The following is a 23751-nucleotide window of genomic DNA, read 5'->3' on the forward strand; positions in this document are numbered from 1 at the left end:
CAGCAGTAAATTTGGTTCTGGGCCAGATGTGCCAATACAAAAGTGTTTGTAGGACTAAAGAGTAAAGTAAACAAATAGCCTGTTCATTAGATACAGTACATTAAAAATAAATAAATGGGAAATCGACTATTAAAATTAAAAATCTGCAAATTTAATAAAGCAAAAAAAAAAAAAAAATTATAGAATATTAATTCATTTTACATTAAAAAGAATGCTAGTCAAAAATTCATAGCAGTGTCAAAAAGTGAAGCACAATATGAAATGCACATTTTTAGGATCAAAGAGCTTTCAGATACATCTACATACAGCAAAACTGATACATCCAAGTAAAAACTATAACAAAAAGTGCCTGGTTTAAGTGACGCGTGATATGCTTTACATTTTTATAAATAATTAACAACACAAATTAGGAGTGCAAATTCATTTTCCACAGCAGTTAATCTGGCTCTAGATCAGATGTGTCAATACAAAGGTGTTCAAGACAAAAGAAAAATGTAAACAAATAACCCGTTCCCCAGAATTCCCTTGGATAAAGTACAAAAAAAAAAAAAAGAAATGAATGGCAATATGACAATTAAAAATAAAACTCTACATATTAGATCGGCAAAAACAAATAAATGACATAATACCAATTATTTTATATTAAAACGGCTGCTACTGAGGAGTTTATGGCAAATACAACAAGCACAATATGAAAAACATATAGAATGTATCTTTAAAATGAAAATGCATTCAGATATAATGTTGATGTAATGTAATGACAATGACAAAAATTTCCTGGTTTAAAAGTGACATGCTTGTTGCACTGTATATACAATTATCAATACACAATAGGCCTACAAAATGCATCTAATATAATTGCATAATAACTCAAGTGACAACATTGGAGTTTCTTTCAACCGAGAAATAAAATAAAATAAACAAATCTCTTATAAACTCAACTCACTCTTATAACTAAATATCATAACTTAACCAGTCACTAAAGAACCCACAAGGCAAAATCTACAAGTGCATGTGAAGTGTAATCCAAAGCAATTTATCTTTTTTCCCAAAATCCCCATAGTCGTCCTTGGAAAGGACTCCGAAAAAGTAGTTCAGGGTGCTAGCAAGAGGTAAAATATGGGCTTCTGCTGAGATATTTAAACAAGCGGAAGATCAGAAAGCACCTAGGTATTCCTCCACCACAATTACAGCCAGCAGAATATTCAGCGTCTTCTCTGAGGAGACAGCAGCAGAGCTCCTGCAGAGAACTAACACACAAACTCACTGGCACTCTCCTTTTCTGGTGAAAGATCTCCGTTCTTCACAGGAGACGTACAGAACTAAAGAATGGAGGAGAAAGGGTTTGTATCCAATCGACTGAGGGTTGACAAAAGTAGCACTACTCTGGAAGCAGGTTGATAATTATAACATCAGTCGTTCTGCAGTACTCGTAGTACCTAGCAGGCTGTCTTGTTAACCCTTCACAACTTCAAAAGTCCCATGTGAAGATTTTTCTGCTCCCCAAAAATGCACTCATTTGATCAGAAATACTGAAAAACTGTAATTTTGGGAAATTAATATTATAATTTGTAAAAAAAAAAAAAAAAAAAAAAAAGATGTTAAAAATGTTAAGATATCTCATATTAAAATGTATTCATCTGAAAGCAAAGCTGAAACTACACTAGTCTCATGATTCCCCAGAAATAATAAGGATGTTCACTTATCTTTCTAAAAATGTGAATAGGAGACATTTTTCCCTTCAATTTCAACGCTTTGCATTTAAAATCCTATGTTATTTGTTACTGTTAAAACTAATCTCTCAGAGGATGACAAACTGACAAATCATTACCCTAGCGCTGATACCAGTTTTATTTATGGAGAAAATTAAAAAGCACAGCAGTGCTAGGATGTGCTGCAATTGTTTGAGGTAATTAGTCCACCGTTATTACTGTTAAGTGAATATTCCATACAAAGTATGAAGTTGATTGGTAAGTTCTAGTCACATGATTTGCAGCATTCTGAAATTTGAGATACTTTTAACTAGGTGTGCCTGGAAAACATCAGCATGTCATGTGTTGGAAACATTAAACTTGTGCGTGCATAAACTGCACCTACTATGGCGATTTAGTACTGTAAAGACATTTGTTTATTTTTAAAAAAGAATTACATATATAAAATGATCATCAAAACAGATGATGCATAATTTTTTTGGAAACAATCTTTTGGGAAGGTTTGATGAATAGAAAGTTCTAAATAACATCGCATTTGAAATATAAAGGTTAAGTAAAACTGGAAATGTCATTAGTTGCATGAGTTGATTTTTTTTCCCCAGAAAAATAAAACCTAAATGGCAAACATTAATAAATAAATGGATAAATGCAATGCAGCATAATACAAGTTTACATTTGCAATGAAGTCTATCAGCATTATTATATGCTTGGCATTATTCTCACCTGTATCTCTGTGATACCCACAAAAAAACAAGAAACCACCACTTTAAATCACTATTCTTTATTGATTTATTCATTACTACTGACTGTTTAATTACTTGCATAAAATAACTTATGCCCTTCTACTCGACAGAAATATACCTGATGGCTAAATGCCATTGTTCCAATTTCATTTGTTCATATTTATGAGCGGAAGCCTAAAAGTGTACCATTTATTTCTGCTCCTGAGAATCCTGACATTTCATTGGAATTGGTTCCAGGGATGCCAGGTCTATGTTAACCCACTCAATTGCTATTAAATCAAGATCATGCAGTCAAATCAGGGGTTTATCTAGATTGAAATTGCTACATAGGATTCATGGAGTTTAAACTGCATTTTATTTGTTTTTTATTATTAATATTTTTGTGTGTGTGGTTCACCTTTGGCTAAAATGGTGCACATATTCCATATTGGTGGAAATATTCCAGAAATTCTATGACTCATGGAAATCCTACACCAATTACAACTGTCGGCCTGATATAATGAAACTATGGATTGTGATAACAGGGTTTCTGCAGGTTCCATTAAGTTAAATCTAAGACTTCTTAAAGTCTCTTTTAAGACCCTTAAGAATTAAATTTTATACTTACACAAGGTTAAGATTTTTTTTTCCTAATGGCCTGGTATTATCGTGAGTAATCGAAAAAAAAATTGTTTCGTTTTTTCTCCCCGGTTTAGGGAATTTCATTTGGGGTGTTTTGCTGTAAAAATGTCTAACAGCTGTTGTGAATTGCATCTCTTTGCAATAAAAACCTTAAATATATATATATAAAAAGTTATTGAGATAGTTTATTGTTGGTCATTGGATGGATGTTCTGGAATTTTCAGGCCAAAAATGTAGGTTTTGAAATGCAAGACAATTAGACTTTAGCGGACACCCTGTATAATAAGTCATGGATTATTTCTGCTTGTTGATCCACACCAAATCATGAGCAATTAGGGAGTCGAGAACCATAAGATTACTTACATTTTAGTGCCTACGGTCTGATCTCTATCAAATATTGCTTGTTAGTTTACAAGTATGTCACATGTGCTTCCTGAAGTTTTCAATTTGAGCGAATTGTGTGCAATTCAACCTAATTCTTTCAAATATTAAGAGTTATCAGTATCAGGCTTAAAGTTCCACCAGTCCAAATTACTTATGTTCCCACTTTGGTGTTAACTTTTACATTAAATAAATTCAGAGGCAGCATATCACTCAAAAAACAAGCTATCAACATTTCAACCATCTACTAAACCAGTGTTTCTCAACCATGATCCTGGAGGACCACGAGCTCTGCACATTTTTCAAGTCTCCTTAAACACACCTGTTTCAGATCCTCGGCTCAATAGCAGAGAATGAACGTCTTGCAATGAGCGTAACAGGCAAAGGAGAAATCCAAAACATGCAGTGTTGGTGGTCCTCCAGGAATGTGGTTGAGAAACGCTGCACTAAACAATACCTCTGCAAGAAGATGGAGTTTAATAAACCTAGTTAAACTCACACTAAAAATCCAATATCACCAGCATCTCTCAAAAATACCTGCAAAATCTACACATGGCTAGCACTTCTGCATCCAAAACCCAATTCTGACAGCTCCATGTTTTATGCAAGGATCGAAGACAACTTATCGACATAGAACTGCTTTTTTTTTAGACTAGGTTAAGAGTGTTTTGTCAGAATGATATTTTCTGACAATCTCTCCTGATCTAATATACAGTAAAACATCAAATTGCATCATAACTTGCTCCCTGTTACCATCACACACACACACGCACAGCGAGAGGAAGATCCGGAACATTCTGTTACAGAAGCCGCTGCCGGCTGCTCCTGTGGAGGCAGAGACGGAAAATGAAGAGAAGACAAGAGGAGATTTAAACGAGGACGGCTGAAGACAGGAACACTGTGTCTAATAACTTCAAGTGAGGTCGTAATAAAGGCCTGACAGTTGTAGGCAGCTGTCTGTGTGTGTCTGCAGAGGGGCTTTCAACTGCGGGGATTTTCTCAACCGAAGCGATTCACACTGGGAATGGCACAAATTCCACTGCTGTTCACTGCTGCTTTTGGCTTGTGTTACATCTGTCCGTTTCTGATGCCTTTTCTGGGCATACATTAAGCATTGATGGGTACTGGATATTTTTATACATCAGATACACTTGCAGGTGGACTCTGTTTAGATGGTAACTAACCCCTGAACAATGAGTTACTACTTAAACTACTTCAGCCAGTGTTGCCAGATATAGCTGACTTTTTCCAACCCAAAAGCGGTCCTAAACCTGCCCAAACGCACAAAAAAAAAAAAAAAAACTAAAATCACCCAAAATATAATTAGTATTTTTATTTAATTTTAATTTATTTAAAATCAAAAATCAACCTAGTTTCTTAAACTGTCATCATTTTTAACCATACAGCAACCAACACCAGCAGTCACAGAACCACAACATAACCGGATTACATTGAAACACTGCCCCCTCTCACCCACACACTGCACTTAATGTGTAGATTACACTACCTATTGGAGTATGTTTTACTTTCATAATGGGGCATTTCGTTCGTCCCATTTGATATTTTAAATTCTTTCGAACATAATTAGGTGCTGCTTGTCAATCAGACAATGCTTCTATGTTTGTTCTTGCTGTCAATTACGGAAAAAAACGATCGATAAAAGTGTCATGATAAACTGTAGTGTCACTGCAGGCACACGCAAAGGGGAGTCAAATTTGTCCAGGGAGTCTGATTCTGATACAAATTACCTTTACCTCCTCTCTTGCGGGTGGGCCCACGTGGTTTGCGATATGCTTTGATCACTACTAATTGAATGGAGTAGGAGCACCATGTTTTGTTAAACAAGTTGCAATAATTTATATATTTATATTTTCAACAAACTGCTATAAAAATTCTGTTCCACTGAATGAAAGAACACGTTCACCCGTGTTTTGTATAAAAACAAAACAATATGTATGCCATGAAAGTAATTTAATAATATTTTAAAATCAGAATATGTTCTGTAAATCAAATGTCAAATATTTGATAATTATATATTGTAAAAATAAATGATCATGATTAAGCAGTGCACATTCTAATGTATGGGGAAATTATTATTCATCTTAAGACATCATAAGACTTTCATCAGGGTTTCCACTCTGATGCCATTTCAAGGACCTTCAAGGACTTTTTAAATATTTATTTATATTTTAAATCGAGCACCTTTGTAATTCACACCCGCAGCATATACGGCACAATGAAAGTCCTTCCTGTACTTGATATTTACATTAAAATGTCAATGATGATGTTTTTGAGTTTCATATTTATGTTGTCAAATGCTGCCCTTTTTAAACAACCATTTTAAAGACGCATTCAAAAAAACTTTCCTTCAATTAGTTGACTTCAATCCTAGCAATAATCAAATGCGGTTTCATTATTTGTCATACTTCACGTAAGATTGAAATTAAAAATCTTTAAATGAAGAATTTTTTTGATTTTTCGTTCAGTTTTTGAAAGTAGCACAGAACAATTGTTGAAATAACACTATACTTTAAGTTCAAGCACTTCCAAGAACCTATGTTTGTTTTTAAAGTACTTTCTAGGCCTTGAATTTATATGTCTGAAAATCAAGCACTTTCAAGTAGCGTGGGAACCCCGTTTCATTGTATGCCTAAAAATCCCTTTACCATTTTTTTTTTTTTACACAAAAGGTTTTAAAATTTAGATCAGTATTAGTCTAACCAAGAATTGGACAAAAAAAATGCTCAAGAAATGTCAATAGGAAAAAAAAAACAAAGCCACCAACATGCAAAAAAATTGTGAGTGACTCCAAAAATGTCCATTTTATGGATGTGTAAACTATGAGATGGAGGGCGAAACTAATGAAAAGAATCTAAACAAAAGGCAAAACGACAATTATTAAAATGAACGTAGAGTTCCCACACTTTCTGACCAATGAATTATTCATGACTGCATGAGCTTATTTTTTCCCCCCTCCCCTCTTCTTTGCTGCAGATAGACTACGGGGCTTTTCAGATACAAAATATTTAACCCTGGGTCATTCTGAATCCAGTATAAACAGAAGTACTCATATGAAAATACACAAGCTGGCTTGAACATGGAGAAACCATATAGTTGCAATTATAGTGCGCATTTATCGTCTTAATGTTTCAGTCAAACATCTCATATCGCCATGCTATTCAACTGGATTCAGCACACTGCAATATTCTCAGTATCTGTTGGATTTCACATTTCTAGTACAAATCTAAAATAAAACTTTACATCTACAAAGATTTGAAGTCCGTTTTCTTCAGTTGAGTACATTATAATAAACCACCTGTGACCAACCCCCCCTCTACAACTGCACCAGACACTGTTTACTTTTTGCAATTCTTAGTGTGCTTTATGCAGAGTTTGACAAACCAACTGGAGACACACTCTCTCCTCCTCTCCATATGCACCAGACATCTTCTTAAAGGTCCCATGAAATTAAGTTTTTAGATGTTAGTATCAGTATTGATAAAGTTTTCTATAAGCTGGTGTTCTCCAAAACAGTAATCAATCAAATGCTTTCGATTATCTGATATTCCCCGCCCGATTCTCATTAGCTTTTCATGTTATAAACTTGAGCTCAACCGCTCTGACTGGTAGAGCTGTGATGAAAAGAAATTATTTGTTGTTTTTACAAGGGGGAAAAGCTACACTATGTCCCACCCTCTCTTTGTTTTTCGTTTGAGATTACATCAGACATCAAATAAAAATATATTTCAAAGCACTTAACAGGACCTTTAAAAGGACTCTATGCTGTTTGGAATACACTGCAATTTTGAGTGTGCTCAGGTGAGTGGACATGACTAACCAACTGTAAAACACATTCCTTTCAAAAAATAAAAAAATAAATAAATTTTAGGATTATGTAAATACATATAATCTTTAGGGAAAATACTATGTTTAGTAAGATTAAGAATTAAGTTAAAAATTTGAAAAAATATATATTCTTGAGAAATAAGTTTTTTTAAGTATTTAACCAATAAAGACACACATTTAATAAATATATATTTATTTTTCTTTCCATTTCTTTTTTTAGTTTGGAGAATAATTAAATAAATAATTAAATAAAAGGAAGGACAATCTGTAGATATCACTCAATATCAGAGATGAACAAACTATGGCCCAGGGGCCAAAGTTATCCCATGTTAACTTTTGATTTGGCCTCACACCCAATTTGAGAATGGGTTATGTATAGATTATCATTTCAAATTTAAAGTTTTGTATTATTGTTAAGCAACAAAAAAATAGCTATCTGAAATTAAATGTGTCAATTTAAATGGTATAAATTAATCAGATTTAGTTTTTTATATTATAAAATACGAAATTACCCATGGCAAATTTAATGTAAAAAAGTTTGATAATTACCTTTGGCCCATGGCTATCAATGATATTTACATTTTTGGCTGTTCATAAAAAAAGGTTTGGGCACCCCTGCTCTAGATGACTGGCAGTCAGTAATGGCTAAGAATAGTAGTGTCAGTGTATATCTATTATTAATATATATTTATATATTAAATATTTATATATGTTAAAAAGACACCTTTCTTCCCTCCCAAATAATCCTTCACTTTTTCCGGAAATGCATGTTTTCACAACAAACGTTTACTGTTCATCGTCTTTATACACAATTCAATTCTCCAATAGGAAAATGTCGGAGCTCTGCACTCTTTCTCCATCGATGAAAAGAGAGATGCATGACTGAAGCCAGCCAAGGCCGGGTCCATAAAAGCAGAAGCTTTGGCACTAAAGACAAAAGAAACGCAGAAAATGCAGCGCTCTGTAAAAGCACTCCGAGGCCTTCAATGGCCCAAGCATACAGAGAGAATGCTGCATGTTAGGAATACAACAAAATACCCTACTACTTTTCCTCAAGAGAATCACCAACAAAGTGCAGCACTCAGACAAGACACCCTTTTGGCTGAAAACAGATGACACACTCTTAGCTATAGCGTTATGCTCTATAGTGTGATGTACGGAGCGATGCCCTTCATCGTGACAATAACGCCAATCCATCAACACTGCCAAAACAATGACAGCACAAGCTTTGAGTGAAAACTGTTTGATTCTGAGTGTGTGTGCGTGTGTGTGAGAGATTCTGTCTCCTCCAATGAAAATGTCTGGACTTACATAACCAAGCACAGTTTAGAGTTCGGAAACCAATTTTTCACTATGCTCACCCACATGAGAGGGAGAGAGAAAGAAGGATAGTTCACATTTGATCGTGAAATACTTTGAGATTTGTTTTTTAACATTGTGTTCAAACATATTTACAGTATTTGTTCCAAAGGGTCATTACATTTTTTGTTGTAGTTTTTGAAAGTTATGCTTACTAAATGAAGAGAGGTCTGGATGCGGACTTGGTACAGTTGCAAAATGAGCTGCATGCAATGCGTTTTACTGCCTACACCTAGGCAAAGCAAGTTTATTTATATAGCACTTTTCATACACAATGGTATTTCAAAGTGTTTTATATAAAGAATAAAAAACAAGACTAAAAGAATTATAAATAATTAAAACATAAAATGTATCTGTAATGTATTGAGGTCCTAGGCCATTTAGTGATTTATAGACTAGAATAATAAGTTAAAATCTATTTTAAATGTAATTGGGAGCCCGTGTAAAGATCTGAGGACAGGTGTGACATGCTCTGACTTTCTGGTTCTGATCAGAATCTTGGCAGCAGCGTTTTGGATAAGCTGCAACTGTCTGACTATGTTTCTGGGGAGGCCAGTGAGGAGACCATTAAAGTAATCCATCCTGCTGCTGATAAAAGCATGAGCAAGTTTCACATTTCACATTTTCACATTTTAGGTGCTTTATTGGCATGACAAATAACTGTACATTCGTATTGCCAAAGCAGTGCAGCGTCGCTGCGTACAGACAAGACAGTGTACAAAGGGCAGTAGTGCAAACAAATATGAACATAAAATATAATATAGAAATAAAAAGTTATATAGAATAATATAGTAATATAATATAGAAATAAAAAGTTTCTCTAAGTCCTCATTGGAAACAAAGCATCTAATTCCTGCAATGTTTTTGAGATGGTGGTTTGCTGATTTAGTTACTGCTTTGACATGGCTATTGAACTTCAGATCTGACTCCAGAATAACACCAAGATTCTTGAACTTATTTTTTTGTAGTTTGACCCTTTGAGGCAAGGCACTGTATGCATTCACCTTTAGGACCTCATCCCTGTTCCCATATGCAATGACTTCAGTTTTCTATTTCTTAAACTGAAGAATGCTTTGGTACATGCAACTGTTTATGTCATCAATGCATTGACAGATGGTTTCAATGGGGCTGTAGTCATTTGGCAATAAGACTACATAGATCTGTGTTATCAGCATTGCTGTGGTAGGAAATAACACCTGACCCCACCCCTAACCCTCACAGTGAGATCACTTGCTCTATTTAGTGCAAGTCTATATCCAGATACTATAGTTTATTTTGGGAAAAAATGGAAAACTATTATTGACATTACCAATAACTGTTTATAATACATTTATTTACTTATTTTTATATATGATTTTCACACATTCATAAAATGTTCTTTTTTTTTTTTTTTTACAATTTTAAACATTGATGATCAGTGTTGACTATTGTCAAGATTAGCATAAAGTTTACTTTAACTTTTTTTTACATAAACTATAATAACTGAAATAGGAAGTCAAATAAAATAACATTTAAAAATGGAACTTATTTGCAACATTTTAAATGAACTCAATTATTATTAAAGTATTATTTATTAGCAACACAAAACCTTAACATTAGAATAATATTATTAACACTATAAATAAGCTGTAGTTAAACAAATCGTTTAATTTGGCAATAAATGCTCTTTCACTTTCCATAATATACAAGCAAAAGGCTGTTTATAGTTGCCCAACCAACCAAATTTTTTAATTCAATTTATCTTCATTTCTATAGCACTTTTACAAAAAAGACTGTGTCAAAGTAGCTTAACACAGATCAAGTCAATGGAAGCTGTGTTCAGGGCTGAAGTTCAGTTTGGTTCAGTTCAGTGTGGTTTAAATTCAAACAATGAAGAGCAAATCTATCGATGCACAGCTCCACAAATACCAAACCAAGCAAGCCAGTGACAACAGTGGCAAGGAAAAAAACTTCACCACTTGACAAAAAGTGAAGGAAAACCAAGAGAGAAACCAGGCTCAGTTGGGCAGGTCAATTTCCTCCGATTCAAATCATTATTAACCTACAAATCAAAACAGTGGTTGCAAGAATCTCCAATTCATGATAATAAGAAAACTTTTTAGGCTTTAATGAAAATAAGAGTAAAACAAAATGAAAATAGAGTAAGAAACCAAATAAACTGATGCTTTTTTGCAAACTTTTTTAAATGCACACAAACCATTAGACCATGGGCACGATGAAAAATGTCTCAAAATAAGAACTAAATTAAATTCTGAAGTAAAGTCTACTGACATTTAAAAAGGAAAAAGTTCTTTATTAAAGTCCTGCCCACCCAGTGTATCTGACCAGAAAATACGTCAATGGAAGCATCTCTCCTCTAAAAGCTCCTTCATAAAAGTAACTCGATATATATTCCACTATGACTTGGAAAATCTTTTTTTTTTTTGTTCCCTCCAAATATGAAAAGAAGCATTACTGAAACCAACTAAGGGCTCATCCTGAAAGTAGGATCTTCGCCGCTAAAGATTGAAAAACCCCACATAATGCAAGACCGATGCATTAGATGACAATAACAAATGGAACTTCATACCAGACTAGAACTTCAATACCCTAAAAGGGCACCACACAGGGATTAAAGTGAAAAAAATTCTTGTGACTGAACTTTTTTCAGGCCAAGCCATATTCCTAAAACCAAAATTTTATTTAAATAGCCGAGACCAATAGCGTTTTAAGGGGAGATTAAACCGCTTTAATGTTGCCAGTTTGCATATTTTAAAAGCTATCTTTGAAAAATATATAACTTGACAAATAATCAACCATCTACCACACATCTTTTCAGTGCATGTTTTTATTTATCTTATAACACCAAATGTTTGGTGAAACTCATATTAACAGAAAAAAAGTAATAGCACCACCATTAAATTCAAAATAGAGCTTTTTCAAAAAGTGTTTTTTTCAGTGCATATTTTTATTTATCTTATAACACCAAACAATGTTTTGTGAAACTCCTAATAATGAACAGAAAAAAAGTAATAGCATCACCATTAAATTCCAAAAAGTGCTTTTTCAAAAAGTGTATTTTCAGTGCATGTTTTATGTATCTTATAACACCAAACAATGTTTTGTGAAACTCCTAATAATGAACAGAAAAAAAGTAATAGCATCACCATTAAATTCCAAAAAGTGCTTTTTCAAAAAGTGTATTTTCAGTGCATGTTTTATGTATCTTATAACACCAAACAATGTTTTGTGAAACTATTAATAATTAACAGCAAAAAAAAAGTAACAGCACCACCACTAAATTCCAAAAAGTGCTTTTCTTGTCCAAATGCCTCTAGAGTGCTTTTCACTTTTTCTGCTTTTTGGCTGTAAAACCATATTCCTGAAGCTTGGCTACACCTGAAACCCGTTTTAGTGTTTGACTAGCTACATGTGCAGGAGTGGCTCCAGGAGAGGTGGAGGAGGTGGAGGCTGTAGCAGCAGATTTACCTTTAACTCCAGCAGTGGAGGAGGTGGAGGCTGTAGCAGCAGATTTACCTTTAACTCCAGCAGTGGAGGAGGTGGAGGCTGTAGCAGCAGATTTACCTTTAACTTCAGCAGTGGAGGAGGTGGAGGCTGTAGCAGCAGATTTACCTTTAACTCCAGCAGTGGAGGAGGTGGAGGCTGTAGCAGCAGCTATTCGTTTAACTCCCAGGGTGGAAGAGGTGGGGGCTTTAGCACAAACATAAGAGGTGGAACCTTTCTTTACTTTTCTAACCCTAACTTCTGAGAGAACCTTCACAGCTTCCCTCAGTTTCCTTTCCTTTTGATTGTCAAGGTTCACCTTCTTTTTCTTCAGATGATTTTGGTATGTCTCATAAGAAGACAGGCAAAATCTCCTTAATGCAGGGGTAATTTGCATTTTAGATGCAGTTTTGCCCATTACCTTCATGTTGGACTTGAGAATGGCTAAACCTTCATAAGTCTCAATGTTCAGCCTAACCCTGTCTTTCTCAATTATATCATCCATCATGTTAAATGATCCTTCTACAAGAGGGCCAGTGAACAATGACAGAAGAGCCTTTACCAACTTCCCTAAGATGGGGAACCTCGTTCCTCCTCCTGTCATCTTCATGGCAAAAATCTTACTCCACCAGTCAACATCGATTCGTGCATTGTTCTCCTCAAAGCATTTGGCCTGTGCTCCTAGATCTGTATTAATCTGGTAGGCTCGAACCTCTTCATCCAGTTGACCCAACTCTTCTGACTTCACAGCATTTGGCAAGGCCTTGGCCAAGGTGTTGAATGCACCTTGGACTGATTCGTGGAGAATCAATGATGGTGTCAACGCAGATAAAGAGGTGATGATGATGTTGTTGAGGGGCAGGTTTTTCAGGAGGAATGTTGCTGCCTTTATGTAGCCTTCTCTGAGAGAACTGTAGAGCTTCTGCACCCAGGGCTTCTTTTCCACTCTAGCCTTGTTTAAGGCAAAGAAGCTGAATCTTCCCACAGACAACCTTTTGTCAGTGTACTGCAGGTCTCTCTGGTGAACATTAAGCTTCAACAAGCCATTTGCACTCAAAGGGATAGTTTCAGGCTTCATAAATTTGGAGAGAAGTTCCCTAACCAGCAGTAGCATTTCAGCATGCAGCACATGAATCATGGGCTTTTCATGTTGCAACTTCTTCAGGAACACCTGGAAAGTTGGAAGTACACCTAAAAATCACAATAGAACCAGATTAGAAATGGGTCTGTATATTTTATTCATTGATTAATTATCACATTCATAGCAATGTAACATACTCTTCTTAGAACATTACAACCCTTTAATATTATTTTCTAGATTTGTTATTTCCATTTGTATTATTCAATTGTCTAGTTTAAATTACATCAGTCCTGACATGTTTTAAATCTGGTTAATAAGTCCGTAACTTTGTTTTTGAAAACTGCTGTATAAATAGTTTATTATTAGTAGTAGTAGTATTAACCAAAGTGATCTGATTAACAGTGATCTAAAAACTATTTATAGTTAACTCAGATTCCATTCAAGGATTCCAAGAAAAATAAGCATATAATAAATATAGCAATAAAGGGATTTCAATAAATAAGAAATCTCTGTACTTTTCTTAACACTTAAAGTGAATAAAAAGTGAACATACCTCGATACAAATCAATAATGGTTGTGAGCTTGTCGAACTCGGAAAAAAGCATACAGATGCGTGTCTTTCGTTTTTTGTTGACATCACTTCCTATCCTCGCAGATTTTGCTATTTGCTGTTGCAGACATATTATCCTGGCCTTCTCATCAGATGTAACTGCATGCTTATCAAGAAGCTGGTTCAGGAGCCATCTGCATCACAAAATTATAATATACAAATAAGGATTAAGGAGAAAAAATAGACAATGCTATTTCTAATTGCCAATACTTCAACAGTCATGACATAATTTTTGAGTTTACAGGTCAAGACTCATCCTTTTTTCTATATAAAGATTATTTAATAATTTGATAGCATCTGGAATAAAGCTGAGCTTCACTGTTCTAACATATTTAACCCTTTGAGTCACTGTATCTATAACTTTATATACATAACCTGATTGATCACTGAGGCATCGCCACCCCTTGGTTTAGATTTGTTATGTAAAAAAATCCAGTAAATGTCTGCATCTTTAAATATTATTAATAACAAAAAAGTGAGTGTGTATATATATATATGTGTGTGTGTGTGTGTGTTTATTTATATTACTTTTTTAGGACCAAATGTCCCCTCATGGATAGTAATACCGGGGATTTTTGATGTTGTGGGGCCCTTTTTGTGGGCCCCACGTGGGAAATAAAAGGGGAAGGGGATAGAATATACAGTTTAAACAGTAAAAAATACATTATGCCTATGGAAGGGCCCCACAAAGATATCACCATAGACCTGTGCGTGTGTGTGTTTTATTAAAGATCCAAAAAAAGCCTACTAGTACAGAAATAAGATGATACAAAAATAGAAGTACCTGTGTTTGTGTTGATCATGAGAAGACAGGACGCTGTAGAAGTGCACGGTCAATGGATCCATAAGGTCCCGTATTCTGTTGCACACATCTAACATTTGCAGGAACCTGCTGCTGATGGGACGTATTAGGCTCTTATTCTCCAAATGAAGTAAGGACTGGAACTCAGAAAAAATTTCTTTCTGTTTGGGTGATTTTTCAATGTCATAGTATACATCAGAGCAAAATTGTTCCACAAATCCCTGGAAAGTATTTAAAAGGGCCTTGGCTGCATTCGAGACCATATGGACAGTGTCTCCGCTGACATCCAGCAATGATGGATTTTCTCTTCTGACTAGTGTCTCTACTCCAGACTTTTTCCCTCTCATCACACTGCAGTTATCCAACAGTATACCAACAACCTGATTCCAGTTCAGGCTATATGACTGGAGAATATCTGTCAATGTGTTTGTGATTGATAAGGCATCTGCGATATTCAGTTTCCTCGAGGCTAGATGCTGGGTTGCCACTTTTCCCACATCTTCATCATAGTACCGAACAAGAACATTCAGAATCCTGTCCATGTTTCCATCTGTTGCCTCATCTACATTTAATGAGAACATCTTCGTTTTCAGCTTAGATGACAATTCGGACTTCCAATAAGCAGCAATACCATGTGTGCACAAGTAGGAGGCATGTGCATTAGACATTGACAATCTTGAAAGTGCACTCTTGTCTTTGACAACTGACTGCATCAAATTAACTAGCGGTTGTGAGATTGTGAACGACAGGTCATGCTCCGCTATGAAAGAACATACGCGCACTTTTACATCGCACACACGGTCGGCCATAGATGCATGAATCTCCGTTGTGGTACTTGTCGCACCAGGCAGGGAGCAAGTGTACTGTAGAGCACGAACGGCGGCATTGTGACTGGCTTCTGACTGATGGCGAGCTAGCACTTTTTTGCCATTACTGCCATATTGAAGTTTCCTGTGGCATACTGTGCAAAGACACGTACCTGGTTGTTTAATTTTTTTTGCCCACGAACTAAAAGGCTTGCCATTCTCCCCAATTTCGCTAAGCCAAGCCCATCTCCATTTATTTTTTACACTTTTTTCGATCTCCGAAACATCGGAGCCTTCCTGCATTATAAATGGGTCCATGCTATCTTAAATATAAATAACTTACCTCAGCCGTAGCCTGACATGTACTTCTCTGAAACTATACCAAAACCCGGAGTGGATCCATAGCGGAGTGATGCTAAAACGCTTAGAGTGGAGAGAGGAACGTGCATTTGCTCCACTCCAGGCTTTGATCACAAAATTTTTTTCCTCCTCAGCAGGCTGAATACACTTCTTTTCTTAATTTAAGACCTATTCAAACTAAAATTAAGACATTTATTACACTATTTGAGAAATGCCTATATTTACAGCATTAAAATTAGGAAAAGAGCATGAAAAAAAATTAAGAACAAGCGGAACACTGTAATTGACGGAAATCCGTCAATGACTCGCTCCAATTGACGGAAATCCGTCGTAACGACGGAGAACTTTAATCCCTGACCACAGCTCAATGCACCGAGATCAATTTCTCAAAGTCATCAAAAGCAGCAAACTCCAGCAAGTACCCTTACTCATGATACACGACCGCGGGCCGGCCTGCTCCAGAGCACCTGAGCTTTGAGCAGCTCATCAAAGTCACATCAGGACCAGAGACATCCTGAAGAGGGAAGATCCCCCCCGCTGATGCCCCATCTCACATACACCTCTGCTGAACACACACCCTTCTTTGATGTCGGCTTCAATTCTCACCTCCCTTTTTCTTTTGCAAGTGAGGACGGCATCTTCCATCTTTGGCGCTCTTTTCTCGTGCTCTTTATAGTGCGGCAGGAAGGAAGGACACTGTTGGGGAGTGGGGGTTGCGGGGGGTGTACTGTGTTTTAAAATCAAAATAAGTGAACTTTTCTTATGATCAGTGCTCAGGAGGCCAAGGAGAGGAGAGAAGCACACCTCAGGACACAGAACACAGACTTGAGCAGCTGCCCGTTAATACACACACACACACACACACACACACACACACACACACACACAAGCACGCGCAAAACTGCAGACTGACTTTGCACCGTAACCCACAAGTATTTGGACTTAAATATAAAATGTACCATCTGAAAGAAAGTAAGTTTGTGAAAAATCTCTTGCACACACCGTAGCTGCATTTATTTGAAGAAATTACACAGAAAATGGTTATTTATATATAAGAATTGAAAGTATTGAAATACAATTTTAAAAGTTAAGCTAATACAAATTGTTTAGTTTAACGTGGTTTAGTTTAAAAATTAACCAAATGAGACAAAAAAAAAAAATGGTATAACTAAAAACTTGAACAAAACGAAAAGTGGCTAAAACTTTAACGTCCACATGAATCGGAAGTTGCCAAGAATTATTTCAGTATGTTGATGTTAGGACTGCGTTGTTTTGCGTTTCTGTGTGTTTGATTTTGATTTCTAGATTGGGGGCCTGCCTTCAGCGCACCTGATGCTGGTCAGCGCCCTTATTTAAGCCACGCCAGAGAGCTTGTGGGGGCTGCTGTCCATTCACTTGGCAGTTGGCCGGAGCTGAGCTCCAATTTGGGCATTATGCTTTGTTTCGCATCCACACACTATCACTGACAACATTTACCACATCCATACACTTGCATTTCACACTGATTGAACATGCTGATACTGATATTTTGATTATATAATTTAAATCGAGTTAAATAAATCTTCTATTTGATTATACTTCTCCTTGTTGTCTCCCTTACTATGTTACATCCCTGAGCCAGGTGTAACAGTTGATGTACTTACAATTAAAACAGAACACTGAGTAGGGGGCAAGGTTATCTTTTCGTGCATCATTCTCTTGTAGCATTCTAACTGTCAGAGGGGCATGTCAAGTGTATTGTCGCTGAAGTTGTCAAACTGGCGTTAACAGAAAAGGACCACAACTTCAGCAGACTTTAAATAAATGTTAGCAAGACAATGTGTGCAAGCGAAATAAATTGTAAATTGATGATTTCACAACGACTTTAACATTCTATAAGTCTGAAGGTTTTATCATGTGAAATGTTTTGTGACTAAGGTCCGATTTACATTTCCACATTACCTTTGCTACACCCTGATGCACAAAACGACGTAGAATGCAAGATCTTTGATTGTTCAACTCTGTACCTGTGACAAGTGTGGGTGGAACAGAGAGTTGTGGGAGTGAAGCGAGGCCAACAACGGTGCAAACATTTATCAAGTCTTGAATCTATCGATGAAAAATTTCTAGGCCAAAATCAAAAAATTCTGGACTGAACTTGGCCAAAAATGAAACCAAAAATGCTTTGTGATGATCAAATAATGCTTTATTAAATATAATCTTGTATGACACAAATTAAATTTAATTATACTGATTAAAAACAAAATCAATTTAATAAAATAAACCACATTTATTGACTATGAACAAGTCGATAGTTGTCATTTTAGCAGCATTACCATGATGGCATAGAAGCGCTTATGCAAGCAGTATGCTGCAACATGAAAAAAATCCAGTCAGTGTGTGTTATTTGAGCAGAGCTTTTCCTGCGAGCATGTAACCCTCACATGTGTAAACTAGGACAACGGAAGACTGGAGAAAGAATGGTTGTCTAGTCTGAATACTTGTGATGTTGTGAGTCATTCTGATGGACAGGTTAGTATTTGCCATGAACAACTTGAAAACATGGATTCATCCGGTTTTGAATCAACAATTCAGGCTGCTGGTGGTGTAATGGTGTGGGAAACATTTTCTTGGAATGCTTTAGGCTCCTTAGTACCAATTGAGCATTGTTTAAATGCAAAAGCATTCACACCATGCTAATCCCTTTAAGACCACAGTGAAACCTTCATTTGATGCTACTTCCAGCAGAATACTGTGCCATGTCACAAAGCTCAAATTATCTCAAACTGGATTCACTAAACTCAGATGTCCTCCATACCTCAATCCAACAGAGAACATTTGGGATGTGCTGGAATGGGAAATTCACACTATGAATGCACAGTAGACAAACCTCCAACGATACCATGTCAATTCTCTGAGAAATGCCTCCAGCACATTGTTAAATCAATGACAAAATAAAGAGACTTTTTAAAGGAATAATTCAACCAAAACAAAAATTACACCAATGTTTACTTAACCTGGACTTGTTCAAAACCAGTTTGAGCTTCCTTTTTGTCCCCTGTTGAACACAATGGGCTCTAACACACCCGTCGAAATAAGGTACAAGAAGTGTTTGGTGCGATTTGTTGGTATTCTCAGACAAGCGCAACCCTAATATTCACATTTGGCTTCAAGCTATTTAAATAGCACATATATTTGTGCCACTTCAAAAAAGGAGGTGTGTTAAGGCGCAATGTTGGCACGTTACTATTTTAAGAAACTGAAATATATTGCGCCACTGACCAACTGTGAAAGCTGATCTAAGACGCCAGTATTTAGTTTTGGAGATGTATGCGTCACTATATGGAGCATAGGAATAGGACATGTATTTGGATATAACTTGACCACATTTTGACCACATTTCATTATTATTATTATTATTATTAATATTCATTATATTATCATTCCTTTGCTGGAAAATAGAACTGAATTTAGAAATAGTTTTGAAACAAATCTTTGCGCTTACACAAAATTAAAGAGGTAGGCTGATGGATGTCTTCAGTGAAGTGTGTACAACACATTATAGTGCGCTTCCTTATCTATGAAAGTAAAGGAGTAAAAGTAAAAAGGTAAAGTAAAAGATAAAGTAAAAAAGCTGATTGGAGGATGCTCATCACCCTCGTGCAGTTTGTCTGTTTAACCGCTTTCTTGTTAGTAAAGTGTTCAGTTTTTCCACTTACAAAGTCCACCATATAAATAGCAAATGCGTCATGGCTCAACACAACTGACTTTTAAATGTAAAGTGAGATGAAACTCTGATTGGTTTAATACACGTTATGCTCAAAACACACCAATAACTCATTAAGAGAATAGGCACAATTCTGTTATACCATGTGCCGGGGCGCAGAGCGTATTAGCAAAAGTGGATTCGGACACGCCCTTAATGCTTTAGGGCCATGCGCTTTAGATTTTGCACCTAAATCACTAAAATAGAGCCCAATATCTTGAGGAACGTTCAAAGCATAAACCACTGACATTGATAGTTGGAAAAAACAACCACCATGGAAATCAATGTTGGCAGGTTTCCAGCATGCTTAAGAATATCTTTGTTTGGAACAAGTTCAAAGGTGTGTAAATGATGACAGAATTGTCATATTTGGGTAAACTATCCCTTTAACGCAGAGGTAGGTCCAACTTGTTAACATGTGTACCTAATAAAGTGTCCTGTGAGTGTACATTAAAAATTCACGTCCAGTTGTTATTTTTCACATGATGTTGCACCAACACGTCAGGCTTGCTTCGACATCTGTTGAACTGCCACAATACAGTAAGCCGCAATGATATCATTGGTCCTGCAGGAAAAGCTGCATTTAAATTGGAAAGGGAGCGGAAAAAAATAAGAAAGCGAGCAATGAAGCATTTCTGCCCTTTTAATACGGTAACCTTTGCCGGCGCGCCTGTGGGTGGAGAGGCTTTCACCATAGCAACACTAATAGGGAAGTGTGTGCTGTAATGGAGGGTTGAGTGACAGAAAGCACGCCTGTCTCTCTCTGCTTCTCTTCGGCGGGGCTTTGGCATTGTCTGACCTTTCAACCACTGAAGGCAGAGGGTCCCTGCTGATTGGACGGCTGCGTTCTGTGGTCTAATTTAGTACTGAGCTCATTCATGCAACAATCATGTAGAGGAACTGTCTGTCTGTATGGACACGCATTCACACACACACAAACCCATGACCAATTTAATGACGAGATGTTGGCAAAGATATCCCTTTGTGCGCACTTTAATTAGACATATACAAAAGGCAGGTCTACTGTAGGTTCTCATTAAATGTTTTTTTTTTTTTTTTGAGAGAGAGAGACAATTACTGTAAATTAAACAGAAGGATAACCATTTTCGCTCATGCTAGTTCGCTTCTTCAGCTTTGAGAAAATGTAAATCCCAATTAATCAAAATATAAAACATTGTATTGTTCAACAAAATGTGATTAAATGACTCTTTGAAGTTTTAGGGATTTTGCCTACCTGATCCCAAAACATGAAATAACGTAACCCAAAGGAAAAATTAAACTACACCTATTGCAATGTTGTACCTTTTAAAAGCACTGGTAAAATCATTGCTAAATTGTGCATGTATTCCAAGTCTAAGAAACATAATTTAAATTTAAGCAATCGATTAAGTGCCATTTTCAGTAAAGTGTTAGCATTAGCCCCTTTCACACATATAGACCTTTTGCGGAACTTACCGGAAAGGGATCATGTGTGAACAGGCCCTTTTTAAAAATACTGCAAGTTTTCCCCCCCACAATGTCGACGAAACATTGTTCTGCACATTCAAAAACACCTGCGGAAGCACCCACAGCCCAAAAAAAAAAAAAAAGAAAGTAACTTCTGGACCTGCTAAAGGAAGCTAGAAGTTATGCAGCTGTAGGGCACCATTTTAGAATAAATAAATGAAGATCAATGGACCATTTCCACTGAGCCGCATGGTACTGTAAGCTTATGGCAGTTTCCACTGTCAAAAGGTACCAAAATCAAACCGTACCACCTTTTGGGTACCCTCTCTAAAGTGTACATGGCACAACAAAAGGCCAAAAGGTGGAGCCAGACACACAGCTGAACACTACTGGATTACAGACAATCGTTACCAGCCCGTGCACATGCCAGGAAAATGAAAACAAACGAAGGCTCCATTTTTAATACAAAGCCATAACATTACATTGTAATAATACATATACATATAATAATGAGCCATGGTCGACCCAAGCTCAAACAAACCTTGTCGTCATCATAATGACGAGACACAAAGCCAAAAAGAACAAAATCTGCTGTCCTGTTTTTGTTTTACAAGGCCCTCTAAAAGTGCAAGCAGTTACACTCTCACTCGCCGCGCATCTATATTTGACATAATGAACTAGAGCTGATGATTAAAATGTACGCATGATTATTCAAGTGCTTCTGACATCTGATCCTTTCAGAAATGGACAAACAGGAGAGTAAAGCACGAAACAAAGGAGAAGCTCAAAATAATTATTCTTTCAGCAACTTAAAGCATGAACAACCATTTTAAACTATTATTATCACCTTTTGGACTATTGTGAACAAACCCGAAATGATGGAAATACTTTCCAACAAGATGTTACATGTGCTGGTGAAGATTAAAGATGTAGATGAGAAGATTGGTAAACTCTTGGCAGGTGACCCGTACTGAACCCTACCACTCAATGGAAATGGGCCACAACAGGTTTTAATCTTTGGTTTCGTTCTTTAATACTGGATGTATTTTTCTACGAAGGTTTGAACTTTGAGAGTGTTTAAATAAGAGAGAAAAGTGTAAAAATGTTAATGCCTGTCTAAGAAAAGTGTATAAAGTGTATAGTGAGGGGGTTTTACAGCCTTAAACATCTATAATAATTGTTTAAAAAAAAAATAATAAAGCTGACTACTTTAATTTCACCTATTGCAGGTTATTATTAGAATGTAACTCCCGTGAATAACGAGACTAGCATCTAGTAAATAACTAGTAAAATATTATATAAGATCAAGACAACAGAAAATAGTAATTAGAAATTAGTTTTTAAAACTAAAAACATTGAGGGAAAAAAAATCTCAATTAAACATCATTCGGTTAATATTTGGAAAATTATTTTATTGTAGAGCTAATAAATTCACCTTGAATATACAGAACACATCAGCGAATATCGTACGAAAACTAAAATTTGTGAAAAGGCAAATAAAATTTAACAGATATACTTTTCTGAAGGTCCAAAAGTTCAAAAGTGCAAAAACAGAGAAATAAACCTAGTCTATAAAATCTAAACCTTTACCCTGTTGCCTTACACAATTACAAGATCTAATTAGTCAACCATAAAATCATAAAAAGAACTTGCAGGTAACCAAACACAATTTGCACTGGTGAGTTTATGGTGTTCTGCCCCCTGTGCTGTAACTCAATAACCTCTCGAACTGCTGAATCATTTTCATTTGCACCGTAGCTCATTTCACAGCCCCTGGTGCTGCTGTCACTTTTTTCCCCTCTTTCTGACACCAAAATGGCTTTCACAGACACTCAATTGCTAGAAACCTGAAACATCAGAAAGAACAGCACCAGGAGACCAGATCCCCAAGTACCTGTGATTGTGAAAGAGAAACATTTCCGATAGGAACCAAAAACCTGAATGACTTTTAAAGCCCCTTCTGCACCAAACCTCACAGCGTATATTACCAAATCACATAATGGATAAAAAACAATGAGGCACATGCAAGAAATGATTTACACAAGAAGGATAATTTTAGAAAATACACAGAGAGATGAAGGTTTTCTTGTTTGAAATCCCTCATAAGGAGGAAACCAGAAAAAAAAAATAATTACAAAAAGGAACAAATGGAGGAAAGAAAACACAAAAAACACTCTCAGGAGCAAATGACCAAATTAATTGAAATATCTCCAATGACGATATGCACAATTAAGCACGGTGGGGGCGGAGGGTGTTTGTTCTCCACTGGGGGAAGTTGAGACAAATAATGGAAGGATGGAGGGATGCTGAAATAGATGGGCGTCTCTCGTCTCTGTTTTCAGGGTGAATAATTAGACCGGATGGTGAGAGAACAGAAATAAACTCCTCAGAAATAACAGGAATCAGTCAGCGATGGCTTTTTCGGAGCGATGTGGAAAAAAAGGTTGAGGTCGGGTTTGGGAGGACACTGCTGTCCATCAAGGAAGAAATTGAGCGACCGCAAGAAAGCGACGGTCTCTTTATGTAGTCTAATGAAGCCTGAATGTTCATGCACAGACCCTTGCGATCTTCCCATGTTTGAAATTCAAGCAAATGGTCAAAAATATTTATGTTCTTCGTGGGTCAAAAAAAAGTTAACCCTCACCCTAACCCAACTGGAGATGTTAAATGTGTTTTTAACATGTAGAATGGGGATTCAGTAGTTAACCTAAGGAGGTAATAGTGTGATATGAAAAACATATGTAGGAACACTTGAG

At 36.3% G+C, this 23751-nt stretch overlaps 2 protein-coding genes across 3 annotated transcripts in view; both read right to left on the bottom strand.

Moving 5' to 3' along the window:
• snd1 (staphylococcal nuclease and tudor domain containing 1) overlaps window positions 1–23751 on the bottom strand; it is a 297580-nt gene that overhangs the window by 178368 nt on the left and 95461 nt on the right. The window lies entirely within an intron of this gene.
• On the bottom strand, window positions 11052–15839 carry LOC101883798 (uncharacterized). Its single transcript, XM_005164786.5, has 3 exons — window positions 14621–15839; window positions 13780–13970; window positions 11052–13336 (listed from the first exon to the last, which is right to left on the bottom strand). The coding sequence occupies exons 1-3, from the start codon at window positions 15760–15762 to the stop codon at window positions 11988–11990; spliced, it is 2682 nt and encodes an 893-aa protein (XP_005164843.1). The 5' UTR covers window positions 15763–15839; the 3' UTR covers window positions 11052–11987.

The sequence above is a fragment of the Danio rerio genome, chromosome 4, assembly GCF_049306965.1.
Source record: "Danio rerio strain Tuebingen ecotype United States chromosome 4, GRCz12tu, whole genome shotgun sequence".
Lineage (NCBI taxonomy): Eukaryota > Metazoa > Chordata > Actinopteri > Cypriniformes > Danionidae > Danio > Danio rerio.

What these genes read in the sequence shown, in the direction of transcription:
- LOC101883798 (XM_005164786.5), bottom strand. Translation starts at nt 15,762, where the DNA reads ATGGACCCATTTATAATGCAGGAAGGCTCCGATGTTTCGGAGATCGAA. An exon ending in CATGATCAACACAAACACAG is followed by an intron (nt 13,971 to 14,620) that starts GTACTTCTATTT and finishes TTTGTGATGCAG; the next exon opens with ATGGCTCCTGAACCAGCTTC. An exon ending in CATTATTGATTTGTATCGAG is followed by an intron (nt 13,337 to 13,779) that starts GTATGTTCACTT and finishes TGTGATTTTTAG; the next exon opens with GTGTACTTCCAACTTTCCAG.